The following is a 26,126-nucleotide window of genomic DNA, read 5'->3' as shown; positions in this document are numbered from 1 at the left end:
TTGATAATTCGGCGTTGTGAGCTTCGGCCTTATGATTGCCACCCGACTTCCGGCATACGTCCAAGGGACCCCAGGTGGTCGAAATTATCCGCAGTCCTACTGTGCGGCACGTGCAGCATGTCTCCACACAAACAGGCTGACACACCTATCGTGTACATCTACTCCAATTACCTTTAGACCATATAACTAATAATAACTGGGTGTAGTATACATGTCAGGTTGCAGGTAAGGTGATTTGGCCTACACTTGTCTGGTTACATGCTGCACGTGCCGCAAGATAGGACTGCGAATAATTCGCCCTCTTGGTGTTCTTTGACGTGCGCACGAAATCTCCGACGCACGGTGCTGTAAGCAACGTCTACCTTCCCGAGAATGCTACCGTATTCGCCCGGGATCGTGCTTCTAGTTATTCTTCTTCACGTGCTAAAATTGTTCACTTTCTTCTCTTCTATAGCGTGCCGCGCGCTGAGCCTATTTTTATGAGTGCCCTTTTTCCTTTACCTTTTCTGCCTTGAAATGTTTTCATGGGTGGATGTAACTGACAAAATGAAATGGCTATATAACTTACGGCAATTGTTCCAGCACCCAGAGTAGGTTGTCCTGGAGCTGGCCTCCGGGTCGAAATTTCTTGTAATCAAGAACCATCCACTGATTGTTGTACCTGCAATTAGTTGTGTTACCGCACCAGATGGTTATGTCACAACATCACTATCTCTGAGTTCAATGAAAACTGCTATTTCCGAATGAAATTCGCGTAGGGTGGATAGACGACTTTTCCGAAGACACGGTTGCTCTTAAGGCCACACGCTCCATACGTTTGAGGCAACTGTGTCTTTGTACTTAACTTTGTACAAAATGGGCATAGCAGCAATATCATTCTCCAAAATCCTTTATTATAACCCGAATCTCCGGTTTTCAAACTTGGAGACGTCAAATTTTCTAACGAACTGGCTCCAACTATCAAGATACCAATCCTAAAATTAGGAAACAGTTGCACCAACTTGCACTACTTGAAGACTAGGCGAACGAGCTTTATTTGCGATGTAAAGTAACTGTTCTGAGGCTGGAACACAAACGGACGAACAAAACACAAGCCTCCAGGTGCCTAAGAACATGGACAACTGAAATATATGGCAGTCGTCGAAAAATCCAGATAGCGGCGTGGTTCAAATCCCGCCGCTGTGTGGCTTTTAATACCTCTGCCATATTTCAATTTATTTGCAGTTTTGTTGGCGCCACATGTCGCCAGTTGTGTTCTATTTGGTTTCCAAAACATGGGCATTCCACGAAATAGAACAACGTGCAAAGAGTCAGCAATAATAAGTTTTAACAAACCAGTTTGCAACATCTACGATACCATGATGCGAAACGTTATCGCGATACGCGAAACCGACACTGTTGACATTGTAGTTTACCGTGGAAGCAGACGGAACGGTTAATTAACGTCGTAACGGTCGCGCGCGGCAAATTCCGGAAAAGCAAAAAAAAAAAAAAAAGAAACTTGCAAATCGTTCTATTTCGAATTTTATTCGAGTTACACAAAAAGTTAGAAATAACACATCCATTTGTGGTGAAAAAAAAGAAAAGACAACGAAAGTGCTCAACATCTGCACACGCCAAAAATGTCATCATTTTTAGAAAACCTCTTTTTTTGCTAAGGGGGTCAGCACCTCCATCTTCCTTCTCACGTAGTCGGCCTTAATATTCTTCTTCTTTTCACACAACCCGCGTGACACCTTCGCGTGACCTCTCAAACGCGGTACGGTACTCGAGGATATCCGTATCGGTGATACGCGGTATCGGTGATACGGTAACGTCGCGCATGCGCCATGAGACCAACGCCGTACCGGGTATCGTGTCGGATATGCAATAACGGTCTACTGAAACTCTCTAATTTCTCAGCGCTGTATGAGCTGCTGCACGTGGAGCTTTTTGCGGGTCCTTTCGCTTCTTCTTGTCGCTGCCACCCAACGTGTCAGTTAGTATGAGTAAAGAGTGATATCTGTTAACCAGAGCACAGTACTGCTGCCGGATACAAAACAGCATATAGGGGAAACGGTGCGCGTTGGAAAGGTACACTAAAAAAGGGTGTAAGTTCCGGAAAAGGATACAGACATTTTTTAGCATTTAGTAAAATTGGAAGCCACAGACATTATTTTTTTTTTTTCGTGTGTGTTTTGATATAACGCACGCATGGACAACCCGAGCTCAACAGCAACGATACTTTGTTTCCTCTTCGATATGAGGACAGAGGCATGAGCGGAGAGTTCATAATAGAGAGTGTTAGTAGACCGTTGATAACGTCATCGTGAAGTTACCGTATCTACCGGAACCAATGGCAGCGCGCATGACTTAGAATCGTATGTGTTGATTGGTTCCGGTAGACCAACACAACCTAGAAGAGACCACCACCTCACCCATATCCTCTAGTCCTCGCGATACGTCAGCGAATGGAATGGTTTCTCTCCAATGAAGCGCGTGTCGTCTGCTTCGCGTGTCGTCTGCACGGCGTCGCGGCGCCATCATTCGCTAAGGCTAGAGAAACCGCGGTCTGCTGTACTGCGTAGTGTTTTGGAATTACGCCGCCGGGCATACCGCGGTCGTGCAATTGGCCAACGCCCATCCGAGTAGGATGACGTTACTTGGAGCTGCGCTGGCCTTCTGTCTAGATGGAAGCCACATTATCGACGGACTACTAACACTCACTTTTAGCGAGTTTCAGTTCATCAGAAGGTGTTCACGCTAACAGTTCCAAAAACATGATAAGGAAATCACCCTCTCTCTGTGGCCAATCACATCACCATTGTACTCTTGCATTTGATCACTTCTTATATCGTGTCGTTTTCGTAGAATTCTTACGATGTACTAAAGTTCTCTAATGCCTTGGAAGACACACAAAAAGACGCCTGGAGGTAACTCTATATAGTGCATTTGGCCGGAGAGAAAAGTGTGGAGGAAGTGTGATAGGAATCTTGTGTCGGGTTACGTGAGAAAGCCAACCACAGGGTTTTGCCATTTCAGTTGACATTTCGACACATTACGGACACATCAGTCCAGTCATTGTAAAGCTTGAAAACGCTTAAAACCCTATAACCCTACCGACTACTATAAAAGCTAACAGAGCAAGCAGCCGTGATGTCGTATGGATGGTCCCCAAATCATTTTCGGTGCCCCTCCTGCCATTTCTTTCGGCATGAAAATACTGAAGAGTACATCACATTGGAGAACAATATTCCCATTTGCAACCCAGCATGCTGCCCTGGTGTTTCAGAAATACCTTATAGTTCGTACTCTTCGGGGACATTTAATGAAAACTAATTCATGACTTGATGTATCTTGCATCACTTACGTCCCGCTGTTGTGCTTGGCGAATATGTCGCACCATTGTGACCCCGACGTTGCCAAGCGGTTTGCGACGATATTACGAATATACTCCAAGTTGGACGTTGGAACAATGTACTTCAGCAAAGAGGAATTGCCATTGCCGATGGTCGTTTCCATAGTAGCCTGTAGAGGACACGTTCTGAAATGTTGATTTGCTACCTTTTATGACCTGGTACTTACCAATCCGGAAGACAACAAGTAGAAGTCGTCGCCTGAGAAAATGCGTCCGGGACTGGAAGAAAATGTGGCTGTGTGCCCTGGGATCTTCGATTCTGTCAACAGATTGATTATTTCGCGTAACTTGAGCTAGTACTTTAGTCAAGCTGAAAAGGAGAATGGCCTGCGGGATTTCTGTGATACAGCCGACGCCATATCTGTCATATCGGTATGAACCTAACTGACATGTGCGATTTCTCTTATCCAGCCGTCAAGCCACCTGGTTGTCCCAACAGTATGCCCATAATATTGAGCAGAATATTTGCAACACCGTTTGCGAAAATCGGGATCGATCTGCTGGGACCATGCCCTCAGCCTTCTTCAGGCAACAAGTGGATAATTACATCCGTTGGATAGTGACAAAATATTCTGAGACGAAAGCAGTTCTTTCTCGTACTGCGTCTGATGTCGCATTCGTTTACAGAACATTATCATTCGACATGGTGCTCCGAGAAGCCGTTATTAGCGACAGAGGACGGTGCTTTCTATCGGAAACTATACAGAACATCCTTACCACCGAATTCAGATGTAACTTGACTAGAAGCCGCATCTTGACTTGTGCACGTCTGCACCAAAACCTGCCATCGCTCAAGACGGTTTGCGTCTTTCATGGACCCTTCCGCTGGCTTACTTCGTCAAGCCGCAGCCTGCTAACTTTAACTGCGTCTGTGAGCGAGATTTCCCCTCAAGTTTGCACTTAAAATTTTCTTTGAAATCCTGACATTTCTTAGCGTCAGGACTTATAATATGAGCCACACCTGTCATCTGGCACCAACGTACGTGCAAGGTCCCTGTAAGCAAATTGATGACGCATCGGCTCATGTAAAGCACCCTATTGAAAAATCCTGCAGGAATTCTCACAAGAAACATCTCACAGAATCCAAAGAGAAATTCTATAGGATTATTGCCCAAATTCTTACAGGTTTTCTCATAGAATTTCTCACCGGATCTCTATGAGATGTCATAAAGTTTCTCTTAAGGGTTTCTCATAGACATTCTTATAGCTTGTTTCCCACAAGACTCAGTCAAAATGTTCTGATAAGATTTGCAGGAGGCAGTAAAGAAATGATGTTCTACACCAAGTGACAATCTGTGTAATCTGTTCACTCTTTATTTAACGTTCAAAAAAATCGCATGTGCAGAACAAAAGAACTCAGCCTTGTAGCCTTTGGTGGATCTCAGGGCCTCTCATTAAGATATCGTTTATATGCATCTGAAAGAAAAAAGAAAAGAATGTAAGAACATCATAATGTCAATTGTGATATTACGATGCTACATATGCTCTTGTTTGGAAAAGCAGGCAAAGCATGTGTGTGCGGAAATTGGATGAAGGAGCACACATTTTAGAATACAGGCATATGGTGCAATAAAAATCACAATCCAGGCCAGAAAACCCCAATTGTGATATACACACGCTCAGTTCAGTCGGAGTATTAATTTATACTCACAGGTAATGGTGACTACTCTGTAGGATAAGCTGTTTTAGTTACGATAAGGCATATCGCTGTGAAGAGATCATTATTGCGAGTCATATAGAATTCCAATATGAGAATAACGAACGCTGCTTTAATTTTCATGCCCTTTTGATGGACCTAACACATTCCGCTTTATGCACCTTCCGTAGTCTGCACCTTCTGAGGCGTGGAGGATACTACAACTAGTAAAAAAATATGATATTTGATGGTTTGCTGGGGGAGATATAATTTTCGCTAGCGGGAGATGAACAATATTCTAAATACACAAGTTTGGAAGCTTCAGTACACTACTTCCGATATCAGCGTACCCTTACCGTTAGTTTATATACCTCAATCATTTTAAAATTTTGGACGTTAGACCGAACACCTCACGCAAACCTGAAACTGACTACAGTTGACGCGATGCATGGACGGATTCGGCGGCCAGTCGAAACAATGGGTGGAACTGGTCTCATGAAATAAATTTTCGCACTCAAAACACGAGGTATGGATATATTTTCTTCCAGTCGTAATGAGATAACTCTCGGTTTCTGCACAAAAGTAGATAAAGCTGTAAACCTCTACAAGACGCTTGTACTCAATTACACAAATGTAATGCCCTCTAGAAATTCGTACTCCTGAGGAGCAGTCACCACGTTGAATGAGATAACCGAGCTTACCTCCACGCATTTTTACTTCTTCCCGGTTCCAGACACGCTGCCGTCCTCAGCATACCAAAACGCCAGTTTAATGTTCTTGTTTAGGCCTTCCAATGTCGTTGTCTCAGATTCCATGACAAACTTGCGTGAAGTATCGCTTCCATGTCGTCTTCGATGTAGTTTACGTGGACGCATATTGACTATTCGCAGCAGACTCCTGCACCGTTCACTACATGTGTTTGAATTGCGGCGCCAAACGGTCAAACCACGAACGCCACGAACGCCACGGTCTACTAGACCATCTTTCGTTGAGGCACGGCGCCAGTCTGAGAGAGTGAAACACGGTAGAGAGTACCAGTAGAGAGAGAAACACGGCGCCAGTCTGTCACATGACTCAGATGGGGTTGCTGTGAGAAATTCTATGAGAAAGAGTTCTCTTACAGATCTTAGAAGCCATGAGAGATCTTACAGAGCTCTGCATCTCTTCTCACAAAAAACATCCTTGAAATTTCTCTTAAGATGCACCAACAGAAGTTCATTTAAATGATTTTGTGTGAGAAAATATGTTCTCTGTCAGAATGTCTGTAGGAATCCACATCCTCTGTGAGAATTCCTAAAAGAAAGCTCTAATCTTGTAAGAAAGTTTGTAGGATTTTTCAATAGGGAAGGCAAGATGCTGAGTGTCATGTGCTTCCCGAAGCTGCCATACTGGAGCGTTAGCCAAGTCGGGTTCAAGGTAGCCCGAGCGCTGACTTCAGATTTTCGCCACACGTCAAGCTCGCTGCGTAAGAACTCTTCAGGCCGAGCAGAGTTTCTGAAGTGCATTGGCGCTCTTCCAAGCTATCTGCAAGTCAAGTCGAGATCAAGTCACATCTACGAATTCGGGGGGCTTAGACTCAATAATACAATCAACTGTGCCACCACGGCTTACCACCCACAGACGAATGGACTAACGGAACGCCTAAACCGCATCATCTGCGAAATGATGTCAATGTGCATTTCATGTACTCTCGATAACTGGGACCTGGGAGACGTACCACCGTTCCTCCACGAGGTACGTACCACCGGGAGACGTACCTGGGAGCCACCTGGGGAGACGTACCATACGTCACCTATGCGTACGATACCGCTTGCCAAGCAACAACTTTCATTTCTCTACTTTTTCTTTTTTTCGGGCGCGAAGCTGTGTCATTTCTCGACTGTTTACTGCCACAGCTTGACGACTCCCCTCTGGATTCCACTTCAGCTCGTGCTCTCTCCAACGCCGAAGAAACCAGACAGCTAGCCCGTTACCGTATCATACACTCCCAGGGCGTTCAATGCAAACGATACAACGCAACGGATCGCCCTGTATCGTATACTCCGGGAGATCTGGTATCAGTGCCGGATTTAAGAGGGGGCAAACGGGGCGCATGCCCCGGGGCCCCCACTAAAAGGGGACCCCACCACTGAAATTGTCACTGCTTCTTCTACAGACGATATGGTTTTGGGTTCTCGCAAAACCACATATACGGCAAGAACTTTCGTGCACTTGGAGGATACCAGTCCAGTTGAAAGGTATCCGTATAGTTCACTGCACTGCATGTTCTTTCGCACCTTGAGGCTTATGTTAACACAAGCCTCAAGGCCGTAATGCTGTTGCCTTTTTTATATTTCCTCGAGAAAGTATACGAGTTCTTTACAGAATTCACGCATAGATACAAAGATAGACACGAAGACACATGCGATGAGCAACCTCACCACAACGGTGTACGGCGATTGCTCAAGAAAGCAGCCCGTTCCATAACCGAAAACACGGTGGTCCTGTAGAGCGGATGCTGTGTGAGCTGTCAGGGGATACCGCCTTTTCTTTAGAACGTTATTACGTCTTTAAAAGTCGTTAAACGTCGTTACGTCCTTAAAACGTTAAAACGACTCTACGTTATTACTAGCAATGGAGATGAAATGGCTGAAGTGCGCTTTGAAACGGGCGATGTCATTGACTTGGGAATTAATTCGGCGTTTTGGGACGATATTTTACACAGAATTGACAAGAATAGCAAAACGTTACAATGTCCACAGATAGACCTTAACAGCGACCTGAACATGCTTTGACCTGCAGGCGTGAAGCATTCGATCACGACCGCATGGTTGGGGACGATTTAACTGCAACGAGGGAGTTTACTGCAGTAAGAAAGCGCAATTGACGATCCAGTGTACGGCAACGAACGGCTACGTAAGTACCCCTGAAGCACGGTTTAGTGGCACTTCATAGAAGTTCCGGAGAAAGAACTTTCTCCCGCCCTCGAATCAAATTAGCTTCTCTTGATCAACGACTGTCCGCATATGAAGAGCTATTGTCTTGGTTCTCTTTGGAGAAATCTGCATTCTGGAGGTATACACTTCAGCCTCTGTGGTAAGGCATTTTTGCAAGACGAGGTCGAGAATATTTCCTCTACACACGGATCACGGAGAAAGGAGTGAAGGAAGTTTTCCCTTATGTAGACGTTGCTCTTCATATAGATCTCAGTGTGATGGTTAGTAGCAGTTCCTGTGAGCGCTCAATTTCGATACTGAAGCTCATAAAGAACAGTTATCGGGCAACCATGACGCACGGCAGACACCTTGTCACTCTTATGCAAAGGGACATTCTTAAACAGCTTGACTTTACAGAGCTCAATTCCGATTTTTGAGTGAGGAAGTCAACGAAGGTTCCAGTTTGCGCTATAGCAGCGTATAGTCTCGAATAGGTTGCAGGATACTAGATACGAGATCTTAAAAGATGTTCACTGTAAGAGCTAATGTGAAGTACTCTTTCTGGAAACCGTGTGGTAATAAACGAACCAACTGCTGGACATTGAACTTTTTCATATATGTATATGTCGCACGGAATATTCGCATTCAGGTCAGCCATCTGTATGCCCATAATTTACACTCATGAAGCACCATGAAAAGTACTGATCGTGCAGAAGGGCCCCCACCATGTACGCTGCCCCGGGCCCTGACCACGATAAATCCGGCACTGTCTGGTATAGATGTGGACGCCAACCCGAAAGAGTTGGGCGCTCCGAGAAACCTTTAGCGCGCTACACCGGACCTTACCGCATCGTGCGACGAGTCTCTGATTTAGACTATCAAGTGGAACCCTGTACGCCACCGCCCGACCGAAGGACCCCCACCCTTCAGCTGACTCACGTAGTGCGCCTAAAACCTTACACGCCATGAGGACATGGCCTTCGTCCGCCTGTGGGGGGTGGGGGGAGAGTGTTACGAAGAGGGAGGGGAGGACGAAACTCACTCATTCATTCTCGCTGACTTTGTGATTAAATTCCTGCACACCGCTTTGCACGGTTGTACGTTTACTCTTCACAATATGGTCATGAAATACTCGCGTCACTTTTGTTCCACAGTATCCAGAGGGATCAACAGTGCAGCTAGTGCACTGAAACGCCTACGCCCCGAAGTACCTTTCGACTTTGGGCGGTTTTCTAAAAAACGTTTCAACTTGCCCCCCCCCTTCCCCTACTTCTTGAAAAGGGACAAACAAACAGCTTGAAAACCTGGATTCATCCTCTCATATTAACCACTGTGAAGTGGGGTAGTGTCCTGTGGCTAACACCGGGAAACATCCCATGTCATCATCACTTCTTCATTTATTGTTGCTGTTGTTGTTGGACGGAGAGAACAGGGAAGAACTAGACGGGGGGGGGGGGTTGTTTGTACGTGTCTCTACTCTTCGTCCAGTTTTTCGCGCTGTTTTTCCCTGTTCAAGTTTGTGAAACCGTTGTCTGACACACGCTGGAAAAACAGGCTCGAAACTAAAGTATCAAAGCTCTCAGATTCCCAGCAACAGGGATCAGAAAGGCACATAAAGTAGCACAGAAGTCATCTTTAACACCCTGTTTTCTTGCTATAAAACTGTTAAGTAGGCCAGTAAGATGCACCATGCGAAGTAATTCACACCACAGTGTCATAATTATCGCAGAAATTGAATTTAAAGTACGCCGCAAAAAGCGAGCGTGCGCAACGGTGGTGAAGACCAATACCAGCCTGTGATCTGCCTGGAACCTCGCGCTGACGCTATAAAGAGAACGCTCCCTGATTGGTAGAGAGACATGTTGTCTGCTACTCCTCTGTCGTCTGCTACTCGGCTGTTCGGGGCTCTGAAAAAGCCTTTCTCCTGGCTCGGTAATGATTCGGCCGCTCCTTCTATCCCCAATTCTCCGGGAGAACTGGCAAAACTGGTTTACGGCGGCAAAGGGACAAGGCGCTGACCCCCACTGACCGGCGAACCAGAACGAGTTCTCCTTATAACGTCGTTGGTGACGTGGCATCATACCTTTTCCTCCTGGTAATACCCGGAATGGCGAGTTAAGGGTGAATGCGCGGACCCATGTTTATGTGAGTTCTTTCCTGGTAAACAAATTGCACACATCAAAACCTTTAGCGCCATTCGGTAAAATGACACACACACTTCATCAGACGTCTTAATCTGAAATTTTTTTTTGGAATGCCCTCTGTACTCCTTTAATGGTCTTGCACAAACTACCGACGACCCAAAAACCAGAAGTGAAGTGAAGTGTATTCCTTAATATCCCGTTATCTATAGAAGTTTGAGTTCCTGCAAAGTTTGGGAACTTGGTACGATCTGCTTGCACCTGCGAATGTAGTCAGCAAGACATTACAATGTAGGACGGCTGACCAGGATTCTGTTGTCGTTCAGCTCGATGAACTCATTAATTTCATCAAGAACTATCGAGACACCGGGTTCAGTTCTGCGGCTTCTCGAGGAAAAGAACTGACTCAGGCGATAGACGTCACCGCAGAATTCGAGTCCAAGAGAACGAAAGAAAAGACAACGTCTTTGACCCCACAGAGATGAAGAAGTGGTTTTGTCTCCAGCAGACAAGTTCAAGAATGGCTATTCCTTGCGTGTTGTCGATCACTGCTTGGTGTCCTCAAACAGTCGGTTTACACAGTGCGAAGCTTATATGGCAGCCTCCGGACCTTTGTTGAATCGTAGGGTTTTTGCAGCATTAGACCACGGAGAAACGCGGGAGAAATGTATGAAATTCAAATATACTCTCAACGTGGCTCTAGTCACAATGCTGTTTTTTTGTTTTGTTTTTTTGTTAGCTTACATCATCTTTATATCAGGCCCCGCATCGGTTCACAGCGCCGGGCCTCGCGCTTGCCTTCAGACGTCCCTGCTGAGACCTTTCTTTCTTTTTCCATTTCACTGCTCTGGCACGTTCTTTTCATGTTTCTTAGTTCCGCCCTTTCATGCAGGGTTTACTAATTTCCTGCGCACAGGCTATACCGTTTGCCAACCAAATGCAAACACACTGTCAGCCCTTCTGCAATATAACACTGACCATGTTCGTTCTCATTCATTCTGTTTTCAGAAATAATGTGTCGCACACGCACGCTGGCACACAGGAACACGTCGGTGATTGTTTTCTGAATTGTTATTTCTGAAATCAGATGTTCTCCGGCTTATTCATCCTTTGTTTCTTTGTTGTTGTTTTTTCTTTTTTGGTGAGGGGATATACGTTTATTACGGAAAGGTCAGCATGACCAAAGGTCGGCTTGGTTTCTTTTGACACTCATGGGCTGTCGTACGTGTACACAATGGACTCTCTGCAGCGCAAGTTAACCTTCTGTGTGAGCGTTTTCTCTAGTAAATAGTTCGGATTCGTTGAAAGTCATCTTGTACCCATTACTTCGCACACAAAATGTCGTGGATTAACTTACTGGAACTTTGCCAGTGCATTTACTCTTCCCCCCAATGTCTAGCTATTAGGCCGTGTCTTCCGTCGCATACAAAACTGTAATTACCGCTTTGAAGTGGTATATGCATCTCCTTTAGCACTTCTGCGATTCAACTTATTGCGTTACAGTCGCTGCGCGTATATTTTGCTGTGGAATAGTTTCCCTATATGACTGTCTTAATTACGCTGATCATAGCTAGGTGATTCCTACAGACTGGAAAGCGTCAGGATATTTGTATTGCTCTGAGCGTCGGTAACGCATCTCTGACGACAATACTCAATGCAACACAGATACCACGCATACTGACACTTCCAGATCTGTGACATTTCACAGACACGTACAAACCATGTCAATATGTGACACTTGACCGAAGCGGCGCTCAGACAGTGCCACAAAAGTGACAATGTTTTAAGAGTGCACTCGTAAATTCGCCACTGATGGTTGCAGAGACTAAGTTTGTGATGTGGCACTTTTCAAATGCTTACTTTGATGCAGACAAAAGTGTCGAACCAATTTTAGGCGTAAAAAAAGCGCAATCGTTTTTAGAGTGGAATTTGAGGACGAGTCCTGGTGGGAGTCGTACCAAGTAAGGGATAATTCGTGGATTTTTGGATCTCGTTCCCATAACACGGGCTACAACTGTCGGTGACAAAAGAAAGTAAGAGAGAACTTACGCAGGTTTCACCTACGTATTTCTGTGCTGTAAATTTTACAGTGCAAATGTATTCACACTATATCTGGCTCACGCACGTGGAATACCATACCTGAGGAAAAAGTTAAGTGATACTGAAAGTGGTACTTCTTGAGAATCCTTAGCATGCTAGCATAGGTAGACCAGGTAACCTGAGAGAAATACAGGTCCTTATTTCCAGGCAACAATTTTACGAGCGCTGAGCAGGAGCCGCTGCCCAGCACTTTCCTCGGCTGAATTCGCTTGAGGGCTTGCTCCAGGTCCTCCAGGTCTCCGTCCACATTGAGGAACCTGCGTTTGGGATCAATATAAGCCTATCCCCAAATGGTGTGGGTTCACTCACAGTAAGTCGGTAACGTTGACGTAGGAGGACGATGGATAGTAACGAGCACGCGTTTGAAGAGCATCATCGATTCCTGCAAGCTGATCCAGCGCTAGGCCAACCTGGAAACAGAAAGAGAAACTGTACCGGCAGACATACAAGCATTAGATGCAAATTACGGCAGATGGTGTAATAAGCAACAGGGTTGCTCCTGATTTGTGCTTTTGGTAATATGCCTGTTTGGGAAATAACGACGCAAGCCGTGAACACGCGCTCATTCCAGTTGACCGTTTAAAGGGACGGTCGCATCCGCTCCACTGACTGACATGTAGGTACCCGGGTTCGAATCCTGGTGCCGGCGGTGCTGCCTGGGGTTTTTCGTGGGTTTTCCTGAGACGCTGTCAGACACATGTGGACACAGTTGCCTTAGAAGTCGGCCCAGGACGCACATTCCCCCAGAGCGTAGTCGTGACGTTGCCACCTCTGTTAGGCCGGGAACGGCGTGCTCCTTCACAAGCACCACCACCACCATCCATTCCAGTCGATTCGGAAACTATCCCATTTTATACCTAGTTCCCCACTGACTACTGTATCGCAAATGCCGAAAGGCGTCCCAAGCTCCAAGACAGGGAGGGGGATCTCGCGCTTTTTCCATGCGCGTTTGCGTGTTTCGTCTTCAATTTCCAAAACTAAATTGTCTTTCTATCCGGAAACAAATGAAATAATGTATTGCAGGACCTCTTTCGCGTTAGAATGGTGCCAACTATTACACACCTTCGAGCTATGTCCCCACATCCACAAATAGTTTTGTTATCACAACATGTGGGGGAGGAGGATATGTTTATTAAGAAAAAAAGAAAGGAAAGGTCAGCCAGACAGAAGTCGGATTGCTATTCCAAAAAAAGAAGAGATGGAAAACAAGAATAGGAAAAGAAGAGAAAGCAAATAAAAAGAAGCAAAGAAAAGAAAGTGGAAGAACAAAAAACACACAAAACTGAAACTGAAAAATCACACACACGGTCACAGAATCACAAGGCGTTGACAAGGTTCGAAGCGCGGAGAAAGCGGAGGAGCGCAGTGGTGAACGGCCCACTGCGTCGGTTGAAGAACGGGACCCAGTAAGATAGCCAGTGTTATAGTGCCGTAGCCAAGTTGGGATACATGACGACAGAGGGCGTCACGGTGCAGAAGGTGTTAGAGTCACTGTACCGGGGGAAGAGTACCGCAACCGCTCCGCGTCGTCTGCTCCGGCAGCCATATTGCTTCCAAGCCGCCGCGGGTCGCGTGTTGGGATAGCTGTAGTCAGTGTTACAACGCGTTGATTTCGCGGCTGTGCACCAAACATTTTGTGACTTCCTGTGGTGGGACTCGGCTAATACTTAATGAAACAGGTCACAAGCGTCACTACAGTATCGTTTGTTGTATTCTGTAGCTAACAGACGAATTATGTTGGCTCGTGTTCGCCTCCAAAAGGCATCGTCGAGTCTAGTTTGCGCTCTATAGATGTTTTTTTTTCCTTTTAGTTCACTTGTTTTGTGGACATAAAACTATAGTGCTCGTGTGTGGAGCTTCAGGTTGACATAAATAACCTCCACCAGTTTTATTCTCGTCTCTTCGCAATTAAATTTCTATTTCAAACGTTCAATGGCTATGTGCATGCCAACGTTTTTTCACGCGCATGTAAAGTGCTGTGGATTGTTCTTCCAATCCCCCGCTCCAACGCAAGCAGTTGATCTTCCATGAGGAGTAGACCGTGAGCTTCAAGTCACTACATTCCGTCTCAGCCTTTGCTCGTTCCTTTTAAGACGGCGACCTCGTCGAAGGACCATCACATGACTCGTCTGCAAGTTTTCCCTGTGCATATTCCTCGATGCTCTGGTTTGTGACCGTGTTGTCTTCCTCTGCAAAGTTGATTCACTCACAATTACAGCTCAATATTTAAGAAAGGTTTTCATAAGTTCCAATAATTTTCATAGTGCATATCTACATTTATCTCGACGCATTACTATCCTCCACTGTCCCTTGATCTTACACTATGTTGTCATCAACTTCAGTGTGCAAGTCTTTTAGTGACTCCTCGGAGAACTCTGCGTGCGAAGAACGGGGGATAGGAGCCTTCCTCAGCCCCGTAGGTGTCCGGTATGCAAAACTGCTTCGGACTGCCGTCCACTTCAACTTCTTTCGAATCTCCTTGTCCTCGAAGTCGTCGCGTGTGAAGTGGTCCTGACAGTGACGTTTTGTTAGCACCGCAGGACAGGGAACGCAATGGGAAGATCCAACAAACACTACTTTGATACGCACGGCTGTTCTTCGCACAGTTGAACTGTTATTCAGTACTGTGTGCAAAGGTTCTGCAATGAAAAATAAACACGCCACGAAATTTACCTCGCTCGAGCGTGTGTTATTCGTAGGCGCGAAGTTCTTCCGGCAGGTTCTGTGCCGATCTACGCGTTTCGTCACTTTTGCCCGTCGGAATGCAGAAAAATGCTTTCCCTGGCTCTGTCCCGTTGCAGCACAACATCCAGACATGGTTGTTCGTAGTTCCTCAGCTCTCTGAGATACATTGCACGTACAAAACACCAAGAGCGCCACACGAACGTACGCGCACATGCGTCCCAGCTATTGCATGCCCCGGAGACCCGGCGGGAGGTTGGAAGCAAAGAGGAGGAAAACGCACCACGTGACGCGCCTCGGCGAATGAGCAAGGCGGCGGCACGGGGAAAGCGAATGCGATACTCTTCCCCCAGTACAGTGACTCTAGAAGGTGTTGCCGGCAGCGTAGGATGCAGTTGGGAATATCAGCCACCACGCCACAGCTAACGCAGAGGGGAGTGCTAGATTGACCTATTTTGAAACAACAACACAACATGTTTACTTTACTGATAGGGGATTTTTCCCCATTCCGAAGACATGTTCTTTGATTACGAGGGACAGTTTGTCTTTGTCGGCTGTGACGGTACGAAAACGATTAATTTGACAACACAAACAAGTGAATTTTGCACTTCGCGCTCTTGCCGTTTGGTATTTCTTTGTCATTTTTTTTTTGTCACTTGCTTTTATTTTTTGGCATATGTGTGTCTTCAAAATGCGTCACACTGACATATTTTGTCTCTTCACTCTGGTTTTCGTGCACAATGTCTGCGGGTTTCACCTCTGATCTTATCATCGGTGCAGACTACACCACGCCTGATTCCACGTAAGGTCAGGCAGGCTGGTCCGGACATGGTCTCAGATTTTGCTTGAAGTATCGTATGTTGTTGGCTAATATCTCTAGGTGACGAAACCGTTTGTTTCAAGTCCCTTTGTCCATTCGTTGCCGGGGAAAAAGTTAAGCGTAAAGTCGCGTGGAATTTCGTTTTGTTGCACTTTCCGTTTTTCCGAAGTTTGGCCGCTCCTGGCGGAGACACGACGCCGGAATTGCCACCGCAACTATTGACGTTTTTGTGGTAAAAGCCTTCCTCGGAACGTTATCGTGGGCCTTGACTGGAAGAGAAAAGTTGACTTTGACTTTATCGATCGCTGGCATGAACAGTCATTCTCTATAGAATGGGTTCTGAAACAAGCACCTACAATCGCTGGTAGCACAGCTTTACGAGTTCCAACGTCCACGAAAAGCACACAATGTAATTCGTGCCACTAACTATCACCGTGTCGAACCGCGATTTACACGATACTGCAGAGGAACTTGGAAATACCGTACAGGTCAAGCAAAGAGATTTCGAGCTCATTCGCAAAGGGGGCCAATTCCGTGACGCGCCATCAGTCACCGATAGTCAGTTCAATCAACTCAGTCTTGAGCAAGCCCACCACGGTGGTGAAGCTCTCCAGCACATGGTTTCCTCCCGGACACTACATTACCGCAGATCAGAACTCATCCAAGGGAGCCGGTGCGAGTGACTTGGTAATTATATAGAGGGACGACATGACCCTTTAGCTGTCTTCTAGCCTTCAGCAACTGTGCCGTCCAAATTAGGCCCAGTTGCTAGAAGGCGACGTTCCGCGCCAGGTCATTCCCAGAACTTATGTTGAGAGTAGTGATGTGTCGTTCGCGAATGAACAGTTCGGAATGAACGAATCCCGGGCACAAACTGAATGAACTCATTCACTATCGTCGATCGTACTCGTTCACCAGTTCACTTAGACGTCCCCGTTTTGTCAGGTTTCGCTGCATTCGCTTCACAGTTTCTCGTTCTCCACTCTCCTCCAGTCGATCGTGCCATCTATGTTGCAGTGTTGAACGCATAAGCAGTGTTGAACGCATGCGCAGTAGTTTGCCAGGCGAAGCTCAGCGCGCGTGGCCCGAATCTGATGTGTTCGTTCAAATCAGTGAACATTAGAGACTCGTTCGAAAGATTCGTTCGCGAATCATTGACGTCAGTGGGTCATGTGACCCTGATTATTCCTAGTTTTCTATGCGGAGCCTCTACCGTAGTCACTGACGCGCCAAATTCGAAGTAGGCAGGCACCAGGGGACTGGTTTAAGATTTCTAAGTACAGATCATTACTAAATACGTACATGAAAAACATGCCCGCCATCTCACATACTAGCCAGAAAGGGCCTTTTCCGGTATACCTGACAAATAACTTGGAATTATCGAGTGCAGATCACCACTAGCGATACGTAGAGCGAGCCGATCATAAACAAAAAATCCAAAATACATTTTTGATTCTGAATACTTCCACCCATACGACGTCCGCCACAAAGCTCAATATCGACGCGCCGTAGCGAACCAACGCTAAGATTCCAAAGAAGACCAGCAAGAACAACGCAATTGTACGCAGCGAGTCGCGGAGAACCGAAGAACCAGTGCGCCGTTTGAGAGCAAACGATTCCGTTGCTCTTCGATGCAGCTCGCGAGTGAACGGTTCTCCTCGTTCTCCTATTCCTTCGATTCAGTTGAGTTCTCTATCGTTCTTCGCTTTTTCGTTTCGCTATTCGTTCGCTTCAGTGCTCTCCGATTCATCCCAGATCGTGGGGCTTGGCCAATCACAAAGCGGTAAGCTCTCAGTGTGGCCAATCGAGCTCGTGGCCTGTCATATTCAAGCTTCGGAGGAATGCCGACAGATGGCGCCCACACCGGAATAGTTGAGTGTTCATTCATTCGAGCGCCGGGAACGGCGGAAACACTACCTCGAGTTGGAAGTAAGCTCGATCGTGGATGGCTTTCGAGGTCGCAGTGAGTATCGCTGTTTCCCGTAGACTAAGTTCATTCTTTTCGAAAGAAAAGTGATGCACTGACCCATCACCAGTTCTTAAATACATGCGAGGTCCATGGCGAAAAGAATGTGAGAGTGTTGCACTGCTTGAACTAGTTCAGGGCCGAGGTGCAGGCGAAAAGAATGGACCTACTATGAAGGGGACCAAAAAGTAACTATGAAAGTGAATTTGCGTGACCAAAGAAAGCCCTGCCGAGAGGCGGAAGCAAGCGGAAAGTGGACTGAAGAAAATGTGAACTACGAGAGAATTACAGTGCGGCAGAATGAACTGTTTATTTTCTTCATGACAGCGAGAGACGGCCCCATAAACATGCATTCGCTTATCGCAACATATGACCAATATGGCCGGCAGGTGACTGTCAGATTTCGAGCGGTAATGTGTTGTACGAACACCATCATGGAACACACTCGCCCACAAAACAGAACCATACTCAGTTACTGTCTACAACCCTGCACATAAGTAGATGCCGGTTCGCCGTTGAGATCGGTCACATGATGTTATGACGTCACGGAAAGATGAACGAAAGAATGAAACTTTTGAACGGTTCAGTGAACCAAACTGAACTGTACGAACGAGTTCACCAAAGTGAACTGGATTGCCCATCACTAGTTGAGAGACACCATATCACCTACACTATTTCTTTTCTTTTCCCAGGCGAAAATCTGGACTGGTCCCAGAATGGTTTCAGTTGAATCTGGACTGGTTCCAGTTGGACGTTTGATGGTACCGGAGTGGTTCCAGTTGAATGTGGATGGTCCCAGCTGGATTCCCAAGTGGGGTGGCTGGATCCACTTTGGTGACATCAATGGTACCACTCTGGTCTCAGATGGTTCCAGAAGTTCCAGCTGGAGCCTCACAGGTACCATTTTGTTCCCAGAATGGTCACTTGGGACTCCAAGTTGGGCAGCTTCCCAGCTTTCCCCTTTGAGATTTCATCTTGTCCACACTTGCCATATGTCCTTCTGGTTTTGTTTGATCTATTACTCTGATCAATTTTAGCACATGCATGATCTCTTTTTATTGCTGTTTATCCAGGTGCGCGCGTCTGCGATCAAATGTATGCTGTATCCCTGTAACACCAATCAGGGGTGTACACCCTCCCTGCATTTTTGCAACACCCCCCCCCCCCTGAAATTTCTCAGGTGACCCCAACCAACTCGGCCACCACCACGTTCTAGCTGGTAGTGAGTCCAGCGGAGCGAATTACATCATGTACTGTCAAACTTGTGCTGTAGGACCACAGCCATGCACATGATCGTAGCATGCATTTCTCTAAAATCATTTGAAAGTGACTGTTCAATAGTAGTAATGTATCAGCTCAAGTATCCGGAAACTCACATCTTCGCCTGGACGCCATTAATTAGCAATTAGAGCTAATTGGGACCCCCCCACATTAATCAGGACCCACCAGGGAGTCATTACACTAATTGGGGATCATCTAAGACACGTCCAGACCACTATGTGAGTTTCCGGCTACTTGAGCTGATAAAAAATAAAAAAATAGATAGAGATAGAGTGGAGAGAACGAGTTTAGTTGAAGATCAACGAAGCCATCTTGTAGAAAGCGGTCCAGAACGGCCGCTGACTGTCGCTGGGCGACGGAGCACGGAGGCAGGTTGCAAAGCATCGCAGCACCAGTTCCGGACATCCTGTGACGTCAGCTGTGACGTCATCATGGCATGTCTGGGCAAGTTAGGACAGCTCTGAACATGCAAGGAGAAAAACACTCGTAATACAGAGGCTGGGAAAGCAAGAGTACGCAAACCATCAATAGCTAACAACAAAATAGAACTAGTTACACAACAACAAATGATCCCACCACAACAGGAGCGCAGAACCATGCGACTGCTCCATCCGAGAGGCAGGCAGAAACTGACTCGTAATGGTTTTTGTCCTGTATAAACCCCGCAGCTGCACCCCCTAGCGGTTACTTTCTCAACTAATCTCACAACAAAATTATTAAGAATCACGCCAGCGCTACTCCCGGTCCCAAGGCAGAAGATGATAGAAAATGGCGGGAATGCCCGGACAACAGCAACCAGCACCCGACGTGCACGGGCACGAAAATCGCAAACAAAGCGGGAACAAAGTTGGCGAAAGCATTAGTTACACAACAAATCACCTCACCACAGTAGGAGCACAGACCGATGCGACTGCTCTCGTCGACAGCCATGGATCAAGTGACGACGGAGCGAACGACCGCACGTCTTCTCCCAACGAGAGCCAGAGGTGGACTGACGTAAGCGCCACTCTACGGGTGCTACGCATGCGCGCGCTCGTAGCGCCCTCTGCGCGCTCCTACCGCCACCTGCGAGAGGCTAAGAGAGAAGAGCATTCCTGCGCCCCCTGCTGGCCGTTCTCATTGGTCGTGAGGCTAAGAGAGAAGAGCATTCCTGCGCCCCCTGCTGGCCGTTCTCATTGGTCGTGACGTCATCCTATTGTCTCAGGGCTACCCTGTTTTTTTCCACTAATGCTCCTTTGGTCAATCTACAATGAAGCCACAGTATGACGTCATCATGCACCTGCGTGGCTCAAGGACGCGTACGTTCTAGACAGGGGACCTATTATTTATTGAATCACTATCCCATGATTATTTCCTTTATTCTTCTATAACGATTGAATAGGAAACTATTGCAGAAGAGCACCATGCATGAAAGCTCATCGTAGGAATTCCAAAGTCTTACTAAATGAGACTTGCAAAAGAACAAAATATCCTAACACGTAACTCCATCAACGGCAAATAAGAGGACTAGGTACTCAACAAATCAACAAAGAGTAAGGGTAAACAGGAGCGCAGAACTCAGGGCAGCACTATCGTCAAGGCAACAATGTTCCTTGTCAAAAATAAAAAAATAAAAAACGTCAACACACGAAAGCATGCATATCGGGGCATGTCAGAACACGTCAGCACAAATTGTACGACTGCTGGGCAACAGAGGAAAACAAACAAACACTTGAACAGAGTGAAAAAGACACTCACCATCATTTTTCCCGTTCACAGCATTCCCTCATTGTAAATCCGCTCGTTACAAAATCCACCTGCATCGTCGAACACCATTCACCAGTGACGAACCACACATCCGCACCCCATCAGAGGCAGACATAACCCCACCGAAGCTACGCTCTTCCACTGACGGCCAACGCCAGGAGCAGAATTTGCGTGTCGAGACCCGTCAGTGTCGAAGAGAGAAGTGAAACCTTGCGCCCCCTGCAGGCCGTTCTCATTGGTCGTGACGTCATCCTATTGTCTCAGGGCTACACAGTTTTTTTCCACTAATGCTCCTCTAGACAAGGTCAACCTGAAACAATAGTCTCTCGGTATGCGGTCATCATGCATGTGCGTGGCTCAAGGACGCGTACGCTCTAGACAGGGCACCTGTTATTTATTGAATCACTATCCCTAGATTATTTCCTTTATTCTACTATAATGATTGCGTAGGGAACTATTGCAGAAAAACACCATAGACAAGAGGAGATTGTAGCATTTCATTCCCAAAGTCTTACTGTACAGGAAAAAAAAAATGGTTCAGGAAGACATAAAGTCACACACCTGTCCCCCTCGCGGTTACTCTCTGAACTAAATGAATCGCAAAATTATTAAGAATTGCTCTACTCCCGTTCAAGGCAGCACTATCGTCAAGAATATGCCTTGTACAAAAGGAAAAAAGCTACATGCAGAAGGAAAGCATGTCAGAACAAGCCCAGGCATGTCAGCACATGTTTGTCAGACAAGGGGGAAAAAGCGAAAAGAAACAAAGAAGGAAACCAGCATCAAACTATTTCTTCTTATTCAAAAACAGTGCTCATCATAAATCTGCCCAGGACAATACACACTATTTTTCTATTGCCACACTTTTTTCCAGTAACGGTCAATGCATTGCTACAGACTGCGTGACGTCATCACATCCTGTCTGAAGAAGAAGACACCGGCAAATACTCCTATTATTTATTGAATCGCAAGATTATTTCCTTTGTCCTACTCTTAATGACATTGATTCTCTCATTAAAATTCAACAAAAAGCACCCCGCATATTAACGATTTTCACCCCAAAGGCTCATCATGGTCATTAGAATTACAGTAAACTGCCACTGCTCTTTTAAAATAATAAGTGAGACCACTCAACATCACCTCCAGGCTTATGTAATACATCACCCTTTCTATGCTCATACATTCGTTGTCTGAGGCTACATCTGCGAGCAAAAAAGGCGCGGAAGCCGGGTGGGCAAAGTTCCATTCGCGCATTGCGAGCAAAAAGGCGCGAAAGCACAAGACAGAACGCCTTTACGGGAACACGATAGCATTCCTATACTATATTAATGATTATTGCATTGCAGTTTAGAAAAACTACAACTAAACTATAATTTTAGGAGCCCAACTTTCTATGGAAACTATAATTGCCCTATTACTTGGATCGCTACTAATGAAGCGCTCCAATTTTTTCTCTCTTCCCATTTCAGCCTTGTCATGCAGGGAAGCAGACTCATATCAAAAATAATTAATTTACACTGAGGGTGCCGTGCTTCAGGAATTCCTATCCTGCGCTCAGATGCAAGCATTTCTTCACGGATACCTTTAACAGCTGACTTCCTCAACATATCGAACACCCAACAACATCAAACAAACAATCAGAGAAACCCTCTTCTCAGCTGCACCATGCGACTTTCTTCTGCGTAAAATCGGTGATTTGAAGAAGAGAGCAGCGAAAAATTGCGCGCGCTTGTGCTCGACCTGAAGCATATGCCAATAAACCAAGAAAAAGGCACTCATGTCTGGTATCTGATAGTGCCACATACACAGACGCATTGCCCTTGCGTAAAGAAAGCACAGGACACGGATACACAAATTTCCTTAGGTGAGCAGGGAAAAGGCTTAAGACCACAGGTCACGACACATCGCCACGCGGCTAGCACAACATGACACCAACAAGATACTAGCAGCGGGAAGAACTGCAACACTGCTAAACAAGTCCAGACATGCCACGATGGCGTCACAAATCAGGAAGAAAAAAAAAAGAAAAAAAAGCACACGCACGCACGCACAGAGGACAACGGATTAAACACACGGTGCGCTCAGGAATAATCGTAGCGTCACCGCACATCGCTACGAAGCTAAACGTCTAACACAAGACGACACCAACAAGATATTAGCGAAGGGTAAAAATTGCAACACTACCGATCAAGTCCAGACATGCGACATCGCATACAAAACACTGCTCATCGGGGAAAAGGCCTAAGCCTGCGACGGATCATCATAGAGCGTACACAACTTCATTTTTTTCTATTTTGCGTAAACTAAACGCGGTCTGCTTGGAAAACGACGTACAAATTTTCTTAAGGAGCAGAGAAATATTTCTACTCCGTGCTGAGATACCAGCATTTCTGCTCAAAAACCTGCAAAATTAAGCACTGCTTACTTCGTCAAGATATCGAACAAAATCAAACAAACAACCCCACTTCCACTGGTAGAACACTATTCAGCTTTTACGCAGGAGGCTTTCTTCTACATAAAAGTAGAGAAAATAAGAAAAAGAGCAGCGAAATATTACACGCACTTTTGCTTGACTTAAAAAACCTGAAGCATATGCCAATAAACCAAGAAAAAGACACTCATGTCTGGTATATGATAGTGCCGCATACACAGACGCATTACCCTTGCGTAAAGAAAGCACAGGACAGGGATACACAAATTTCCTTCAGTGAGCAGGGAAAAGGCTTAAGCCGTACCGCCTAGGAATAATCGGAGAATCACCGCTTATCGCTACGCGACTAGCACAACATGACAGCAACAAGATATCAGCGAAGGGTAAAAATTGCAGCAAGAAAGACACTACTGAACAAGTCTAGACATGCGACATCGAATGCCAAAACACTGGTGATCGGGGAAAAGGGCTAAGCCTGCGGCGGATCATCATAGAGCATACATAAGTTCATTTCGCGTAAACTAAACGCGGTCTGCTTGGAAAACGACGTACAAAGTTTCTTAGGGAGCAGAGAAATATAGCAATTTCTACTCCGTGCTCAGATACCAGCATTTCTGCTCAAAAACCTGCAAAATTAAGCACTGCTTACTTCATCAAGATATCGAACACCCAACAAAATCAAACAAACAACCCCACTTCCACTGATAGAACACTATTCAGCTTTTACGCAGGAGGCTTTCTTCTACATAAAAGTAGAGAAAATAAGAAAAGAGCAGCGAAAATTACACGCACTTTTGCTCGAATAGCAATAAGAGAAAAAAATAAAATAAAATATCGACACACACGCTAATAAACTGTGACAAAGACACCCATTTCTGCTATCAGATAAGTATTGCATAATGCTAAATACTCATTTGCATTGTCCCTGCGTGAAGAAAGCACAGGGCAGGGATACACAATTTATCTTAAGCGAGCAGGGAAAGTCACTTCTACTCGAACAGCTTAATACCATAAAGTCAGAATTTTTGCAAAGCAAATAAAGCTTGAACAGCGCTACGAACGTGACAGACACATACTAACAAACAAACAAACAAACATACAAACAAACAAACACTTCTATTCATTTCTATTGATAAAGGCGTAAACCACACTACAAGAACAAAGCACGCTGCTTCAGGAAAGCGTATCAAATGCATCGCAACAGGACCGGCTCTCATAAAATAGCCTGCCCAAAACGAAGACTTCACCAGGTTCGCGAGGTAATTCCATTAAAAACGCTCTCGGTCTATCCTACAGATAGCAATGCAAGCGCTGCTTCCCTTATTTTTTAAGCCACTATTCCACGCAATGGTACATAAATGTATCACTCGTGTCACATGAAAAAGCACACACAAAGAACTTACTTGTCAAGTGGGATCCCTGGTTCAGGAAAGCGCGCGCGCCCGCGCGCACACATACACAGACGCACACTCACATTTTCACAGTCACAAACACAAAGTCCACCACAACCACATAAATCCATATTATTCCTCAGGTCAATAATTATCCTACCATCGTCAAAAGATGGCTCACTCTTGTATGCGATCGCAAAGCGATAGGTCCTCGTTCCGGATGTAATAGGATAACGCCACTCGGCCGACGCGAACCAAAAAAGAAAGAAAGGAATGCGCGTTCCTATACCTCCACAAAGAAAACGGTGCCGTGCTTCTACGCAGCGCTCATCATACAGGAGTGAATTGTCTTCTTCGTTTTCCTTTTATTTTCTTGCACCCATATATTTTGCAAGAATACTATAGAGCAGAACGGACAAATGTGAACATCATTCGCTACACACTGTAGCTCTCACCATTTTTAAACCAAACCACTTAACATGTGTTCATAGGTCTTCACTAAATAGGTGAGCCGATAATGACTCAAAATGAAATGAAATCAAATAAAATAATCATTCCAGCATCGCTGGCTGCAAGCTTGGGTACCCTGCTTGGGTCTGCTGGCGCTGGAATAAAAGATTTATCGCGAGGGTACTACAATGGTGAGCTCTGCTGCTGTTTAAGTGATAAAACAGTGCTCCCGAACCGCGCCCCACGCGAGCCGCGCGCGGACCCGTTCTCGGGACGCGACGCGCGCGATTCCCTGTGCGAGCGCAACGCGGGCCTCGCGGTTTGGACGCGCGCGCGAGCCCTTTCCCCGAGCAGGTGCACTGTTTTATCACTTAAACAGCAGCAGAGCTCACCATTGTAGTACCCTCGCGATAAATCTTTTATTCCAGCGCCAGCAGACCCAAGCAGGGTACCCAAGCTTGCAGCCAGCGATGCTGGAATGATTATTTTATTTGATTTCATTTCATTTTGAGTCATTATCGGCTCACCTATTTAGTGAAGACCTATGAACACATGTTAAGTGGTTTGGTTTAAAAATGGTGAGAGCTACAGTGTGTAGCGAATGATGTTCACATTTGTCCGTTCTGCTCTATAGTATTCTTGCAAAATATATGGGTGCAAGAAAATAAAAGGAAAACGAAGAAGACAATTCACTCCTGTATGATGAGCGCTGCGTAGAAGCACGGCACCGTTTTCTTTGTGGAGGTATAGGAACGCGCATTCCTTTCTTTCTTTTTTGGTTCGCGTCGGCCGAGTGGCGTTATCCTATTACATCCGGAACGAGGACCTATCGCTTTGCGATCGCATACAAGAGTGAGCCATCTTTTGACGATGGTAGGATAATTATTGACCTGAGGAATAATATGGATTTATGTGGTTGTGGTGGACTTTGTGTTCGTGACTGTGAAAATGTGAGTGTGCGTCTGTGTATGTGTGCGCGCGGGCGCGCGCGCTTTCCTGAACCAGGGATCCCACTTGACAAGTAAGTTCTTTGTGTGTGCTTTTTCATGTGACACGAGTGATACATTTATGTACCATTGCGTGGAATAGTGGCTTAAAAAATAAGGGAAGCAGCGCTTGCATTGCTATCTGTAGGATAGACCGAGAGCGTTTTTAATGGAATTACCTCGC

General features: G+C 45.9%; 1 protein-coding gene across 1 annotated transcript in view; it reads right to left on the bottom strand.

The window, feature by feature from the left end:
* LOC135376219 (putative phospholipase B-like 2) overlaps positions 1-26,126 on the bottom strand; it is a 95,549-nt gene that overhangs the window by 32,248 nt on the left and 37,175 nt on the right. Inside the window, exons 3-7 of the mRNA XM_064608824.1 lie at positions 12,499-12,599; positions 12,229-12,446; positions 3,565-3,656; positions 3,350-3,507; positions 569-661 (exon numbers count right to left, since the gene is read on the bottom strand). Of these exons, the coding sequence (XP_064464894.1) occupies positions 569-661; positions 3,350-3,507; positions 3,565-3,656; positions 12,229-12,446; positions 12,499-12,599 (662 nt within the window). The remainder of the gene's footprint in view (positions 1-568; positions 662-3,349; positions 3,508-3,564; positions 3,657-12,228; positions 12,447-12,498; positions 12,600-26,126) is intronic.

This window comes from Ornithodoros turicata, unplaced genomic scaffold (assembly GCF_037126465.1).
Source record: "Ornithodoros turicata isolate Travis unplaced genomic scaffold, ASM3712646v1 ctg00001058.1, whole genome shotgun sequence".
Taxonomy (NCBI): Eukaryota; Metazoa; Arthropoda; class Arachnida; order Ixodida; family Argasidae; genus Ornithodoros; species Ornithodoros turicata.
The sequence above is the reverse complement of the archived record's forward strand: the minus strand, read 5'-3'. Positions and strand labels throughout refer to the sequence as shown.